Source organism: Buceros rhinoceros, unplaced genomic scaffold (assembly GCF_000710305.1).
Source record: "Buceros rhinoceros silvestris isolate BGI_N320 unplaced genomic scaffold, ASM71030v1 scaffold11385, whole genome shotgun sequence".
Lineage (NCBI taxonomy): Eukaryota > Metazoa > Chordata > Aves > Bucerotiformes > Bucerotidae > Buceros > Buceros rhinoceros.
This window is the reverse complement of record NW_010411177.1, coordinates 19,715-26,288: the sequence shown is the minus strand read 5'-3', so window position 1 is coordinate 26,288 and position 6,574 is coordinate 19,715. Positions and strand designations below refer to the sequence as shown.

Below are 6,574 nucleotides of genomic sequence, written 5' to 3'. Positions count from 1 at the left end.
CAGGCCCCAGCTGGACCCCCATCCTTCCCATACGGAGACCCAGCTGCCCCTGCACTAGCTACACCAGCAACACCAAGACCAGCTCCAGCTGGAACAACATCCTTTCCATAGGGAGACCCAACACCTCCGGCACCAGCCACACCAGCACCACCAAGACCAGCTCCACCTGGAACACCATCCTTTCCATAGGAAGACCCAACTCCCCCTGCACCAGCTACACCAAGACCAGTTCCAGCTGGGACACCATCCCTTCCATATGGAGACCCAACTACCCCTGCACCAGCTACACCAGCACCACCAAAACCAGCTCCACCTGGAACACCATCCTTTCCATACGGAGCCCCAACTCCCCCTGCGCCAGCGACACCAACACCACCAAAAACAGCTCCAGTTGGAACACCATCCTTTCCATACGGAGCCCCAACTCCCCCTGCGCCAGCGACACCAACACCACCAAAAACAGCTCCAGTTGGAACACCATCCTTTCCATACGGAGCCCCAACTCCCCCTGCGCCAGCGACACCAACACCACCAAAAACAGCTCCAGTTGGAACACCATCCTTTCCATACGGAGCCCCAACTCCCCCTGCGCCAGCGACACCAACACCACCAAAAACAGCTCCAGTTGGAACACCATCCTTTCCATACGGAGCCCCAACTCCCCCTGCGCCAGCGACACCAACACCACCAAAAACAGCTCCAGTTGGAACACCATCCTTTCCATACGGAGCCCCAACTCCCCCTGCGCCAGCGACACCAACACCACCAAAAACAGCTCCAGTTGGAACACCATCCTTTCCATACGGAGCCCCAACTCCCCCTGCGCCAGCGACACCAACACCACCAAAAACAGCTCCAGTTGGAACACCATCCTTTCCATACGGAGCCCCAACTCCCCCTGCGCCAGCGACACCAACACCACCAAAAACAGCTCCAGTTGGAACACCATCCTTTCCATATGGAGACCCAACTCCCCCTGCGCCAGCAACACCAACACCACCAAAAACAGCTCCAGTTGGAACACCATCCTTTCCATAGGGAGAACCTACTCCCCGTGCACCAGCACCACCAAGACCAGCTCCAGCAGGGAGACGATCCTTTCCATATGGCGATCCAACACCTCCATAACCACTAACTAAAGCTCCACCAAGACTAGCTCCAGCTGGAACACCATCCTTTCCGTATGGATAACCAAACTCCCCTGTTGCAGCTCCACCAATACCAGCAACACCAGCCCCAGCTGGGAGACCATCCTTTCCATACGGAGACCCAACTCCCCCTGCACCAGCTACACCAGCACCTTCAACGCCTCCTCCAACTGGCTGACCATCTGGACCATACAAAGCTTCCATTTCCCCTACTGAACTGCCACCTACACCAGATGTAGCCCTATCTCCAGCTTGAAGACCACCCGGGCCATAGAGCAAGCCAGACCCTCCCGCCTGACCTAAGTGACGTCTAGCATGAAGTGTCAGGCCATCCTTGCCATAGGGAGTCCCCACGTGTGTTTCTCTGTTTAGACTTGCTCCATTCCCATCAACCGCATCTGGTTGACCATCCTTGCCATAGGGGGACCTCGTTCCTCCTGTAACCTCAGTGCCTGCAGCATTCTTTCTAGCTCCAGTCCCTGGACTAGTTCTCCTGAACAGATCACCCTTACTATCTCCCACTCTGGTCGAATCAGGGTAGACGTCTTCTAACACAGAACTTCCATCTGTAGCACCTAATCTCCCAACACCCCCAAAGCCAGCTCTGTAACTAGAATCACCTAATTTACCATCCTGGCCACGCTGAGAGCCCACAGCTTTTCCATCATCCATGTCAATGTTAACAGCATCCAGCGTACCATCACCATCCACACAACTCCATTCGCCTGCTCCTCCCAACCTATCACCAGCATCTGCTCTGCCTGTCATAGAATCCTTGCCCCGGGAAGGCCTTAAGCCACTTTTGCCTCCTAAACCTTCTAATCCAAAGCTACTGCCATCATTTACCACTGAGTCCCCATCTAGGTCTGCTCCAGAAAGCTGCCCAGACATCATCCTTCCCTTTCCTTGGGCTCCACGGAGCCCATCTTTTCCCAAAAATTCATGGCTTGCATCAGCAGAATGGCCTTGACTGCCGCTTTGACCCTTTCTGTACCAGGCATCTTTTTCCACTCCAGTGTCCATAGCATGATCTTCATCACCAACATATTCTTTGTGTCGAAGTTTCTTAGCCCCATCATCTTTATCTGGCGATGTTTCTTTCAGCCACTCCGATTTCTCTCTTTCGCCTTCTTCACCCCGTCTCCTCTTTTCTTTGGCATCTGTGTTGAAGAAGTGTCGTTTGATTGACGGAGATAAAAGTTACAGGAAAAGAGAGGAAAAAAATAGAATAGGTCAGGTACCACATCAACAACCAAAGAAAATGTGTTAGCATTGTTATATTTTCATTCCGGGACACAGAAACTTAATGTATTTAAATAAATTTCAATTCAGTTCAAATCCTGAATTTTTTGTCACATCCAGACAAAATTTTATATTTCTTAGTTAAAAAACAAATTTTTTTTAGTGGAAATATGCTTGTTAATAAAACCAGGCTTTGTCAGGACTAACAGAAAGGGGAAAGTTTTTCTCTTCTGAAGAGGAAAGAGGGTCTAACCAGACCTTCATTCTTTTGAATATAATTCAGGAACTAGAGGCTCCGCAACCCGCTCCTCAGCACAGAACCATCTCAGTGATCAATCCGGCAGTGAGAGGAATGTTATTTTGTTAACACACCTCAAGCTGACACCATGGGAATGACACAGCGTCACTTACACTCGACGATAAGCCAGGCGTTGGAGGAGCAGAGCCCCGTGTCCAGTGAGTACATGCCGCTGTCAGAGGACACAGCGTTTTTGATAACCAGCTGGTGAGTCAGACCATCAGGTGTTACGGAGATCTGGTGCTTGTCGCTTGCCTCGAGGAGGTGGGTTCGGTGTAGCCACACAGCATCATAGCAGGGAGTGCGTAGGGTACATTTGAAGACAGCATCTTCTTCCTCAGGACAGCGCACATCACTGAGTGGCTGCTCAAACCTCACAGGGATGGCTGCAATGGAGACATCAGAAGCTACAGATGGGAAACAGAGAGCTCTTTCTGTCCTCCACCACAGGAGGATGGAGTGGTGTGCTGATAACTTGTAGTGAGTAAAGTATTTCAGCCACATGATACTTGTCTTCAGTGGGTAGCGATTATTTGGAGGTCACAACAACTACAGCATGGGGTAAGTTAAGGGATTCTCTATCATCTGGGAGTCAGAGCCAAACTGGCACTTGAACCGAGTCCTTTGGACTGCAAACGCAACACCCCATCACACAACCACCCTTCTGCTGTTTTTCCCTCGTGTCATACAAGGAGCCCTCACTTGGCCACACAAACCCAGTCTCCTGGGTCTCTTGTCAGGTTTAACTGCTGAGCTCTGCGTATGCTCCTAGACAATATTTTCCAGCAAAAAATAATTTCTTGTTATGGTTGTACATCTAACTCAATCCCTTACCTTCAGCCTCCAGTTCAGTTGAGAAAATAGGGACATCCTCCACTGTGACCTGATAGACACCTGCATCTTCTGGCTGCACATCATTGATAATGAAGTTGTACGTTCCCCCAATTCGTCTCAGGTAGTACTTCCTGTACTCATCCCCTGTTCCGTACCTGAGCTTCTCACCGTCCTAGGAGGAGAAAGACCATATTCTTAAAGGCAACGCACGACTAGTGCAAGGCATTTCAAACAAATCGGGCCAAAGCTGTGCTATGATCCCCTCATTGATGTAAATGAGTAACAACAGAGATGTCTACACTCTGTTCCTACTTCCAGTGGAGAGCTGTGAGTGGACAGGGCTCCCTGCAACACCATGTACGGTGTGTTGCACGTCCCACAACAGAGCATCAGACTCTCAAACAAGGCAAAACATGAGTACTTGGCCAGCTCACCCGAGGTTTGGAAGCTTAACTAATACATGGTTACTTCGAAGGCCAAGTATGCACTTGGGTTAGTTTTTAGCATCCTCATCGGTGGGTAAGCGGCAGGTTCACCCCTCTCCTGTCTGTAACACGCTCGAGTTACCTTCTGCACAGTGTGGCTGCACGGACGTCAGGTCATACATTTGATGCAGAAGTTCACGGAGTTACTCAGACCTTCTCTTTCATGAATTCCAACTTTCCCTGTTTTAAAGCCACTCACCATAGTTGGACTGGAATGCACCTTCCAGAAAAACACCCATGGCACTGATGACCTCGGGATCCCATCAGAGTAACTACTAGAGGGGATGTTTTACCTCCTTGAGATCTTCTTTCAAAGAAGTGAATTATAGTGGAATAACACACTTGAGAAAGTGAATAAAAGCAGCCTGGTTTTCTTAAAGCAGACTGCAGGATTTCTGCAGCTCGGATGACACTGTCAGAGTTTCCTCTTACCCAGAGGGCTCTTGAAGTCAAAAGGCTGAGCAGTTGCCCTGTACTTGGATCTACGAACCCTGAGTGATATTCACCAAAGACTACCTGCTCCCCCACACCAACACCCCTCCCTAACCAATCCAAGATTCTGCAGGGACAGACCACTTTATGAAGCTCATTTGCTCTCAGCCACTGCCCAGCAGATCAAGCATTTTATGTAGACAACTTCACTGGCTGCTAGGAGCTGGCCACTTGACCCTCACCTTGAACAGATAAACTTTGCTGTTACTGCTTTTCAGGCGCATGTCCAGACTGAATGTAGCTTTTCCCTCCTTGTTAACTTTGATGTGTTTGAAGTTCCTGAGAGTGTGTATGAACTGCAAAGAAAGATGCAAGAACCTAGTAAATGATAAGGCTGTCATGAAAGAAGTCCTTAAGCTGTTGAAATAATATGAAATCTACATTTTATCTGCACAGAAAAGAGCTACCACCAACTTCATGGGTATAGAAGAAGCATCTGTAAGTTTCCACAGTTCTCTCCCTTAGGCAAATTATTTTATGTGCTACTTCCTGGTCATTCACGCACAATGTAACCACCATCCGTCCAGGTTTCTACATGCCCACGTACATGAGGGCCAATTTTGACTCTTGGGCAAATAACTTTTTGATTTGGATTCGAAATTCTTATCAGAGGCACCTGAAAACAGATTTCAGCCACAGGGTTTAAAGCCTATAGTCACTATTTCCTAAAATGTGTGAATTGAACTTCAAAAAAAAGTCAGGAGCATTTCCATCTGCAGGGATAGAGAAGTAGGACTTCTTTAAAACACTGGCATAAATCATTGTCATACAGCAAAATTTTCAGCTACCAAGCCAGTTAGGAAGGTTTCCCTGTTTTCAGAAGCTGCTGAGGCACTACAAGACTCTGCAGCTTGTTAAAAATTGGTTCTTTCAGTGATTTTGGTTGATTTTACCTCTTCTTGTTTACTCTCTGCTGTCTTCCTCATCTCCTGCAGCTTTCTCAGCATCCCACGGAAGTCAACGATTCCATACTTCATACAGATTTTCTCATAGTCTTTCCTATCTGCATGCAGCAGCAGCTGCCAGACTGCTTCTTTGTCCAACGGTTTTGGTTTTTGTACTGGGGCCCTTAGAACCAGGGGAAAAGAATAATAATCCAGACATTTTGAGAAACAACAAGATGTCTTGTTTTTCTATACTTAATCCTCTTTCCTCTCTCCCTCCATCAGTTCACTTGTTGCTGTAGATGTAGAGAAGAGACAATGGGACTCTTCCAGAGCGGGTTTTCTGCACCTATGCTACGAATTAAGCGCTGCCAGGGAACAGTCTTGCCCTGGGCCATGTAGACTAGGACTGTAACACCGTTGTCCACACTGTTAACTTATCAGCAGAGTCACCCACCGGCACAGTTTGGCCCAGGCCAATTCACACCCTCCCAACTAATTTCTCAGCACAGTTCGGGATTTTGCACAGGCCAGAGGTTGTTTCCATCAGGCAACCTGGAGGTTCCCACCTGGGGAGCGAAGGGATTTCAGTCTGTGCCTTGGCCTGAGTCCAGCCCCTGATTAGCCAGAAAGATCATTACGTGAATGTTTGTCGCTTAGCCAGGAAGTGACTTGTGAGCTAAAACCAGTTAAGCAGAGAAATGGACCTTTTCAGTCAAAACCTTCTGGTGCAAAGGAACACACCAACCAAAATGAGATTGGTATCTTGTGCTCATCTCAGCCTCACAGACAAACTGTTCTGTTACGTCTCTCCATACTGAGTCTCACAACAACTTTGGAAACAAGGAGTATTGCTGAGAAGATCAGTGAAGCTGTCCCCTACCACCAAGAAACATCTAAGAAGTGTAACAACGGCCCTCACCACAGAGGCTTACCGCTTCCTCAGCAGCCTCCTGGAGTCCTGAAGCTTCTTCCTTAACTCTGAATTAAAGGGAGGAGGAACAACATTCAGATCCCCAATACTGCAAAATACATCCCCAAAAAGAAGAGAATGCAAAACAGCCACTGACAAGGGGCCACTCTACTACATCTTCACCTCTGGGGATATTTTCACACCTCACAAACACACAGGCAGTTTTCTCTGCCACACTCCTGTTCACCAAGGGGGGGGGGGGGGGGGTTGCCCCCACC

The 6,574-nt window shown here is 48.5% G+C and overlaps 1 protein-coding gene across 1 annotated transcript; it reads left to right on the top strand.

Moving 5' to 3' along the window:
• Positions 1 to 294: 294 nt before the first annotated feature.
• Positions 295 to 1,038, top strand: LOC104493263 (DNA-directed RNA polymerase II subunit RPB1-like; the record flags this gene model as incomplete). Its single annotated transcript, XM_010135913.1, has 3 exons — positions 295 to 356; positions 440 to 858; positions 932 to 1,038. Coding segments are annotated over 3 exons (588 nt in total), but the record flags the coding sequence as incomplete, so codon positions are not given.
• Between the last annotated feature and the right edge of the window lie 5,536 nt (positions 1,039 to 6,574).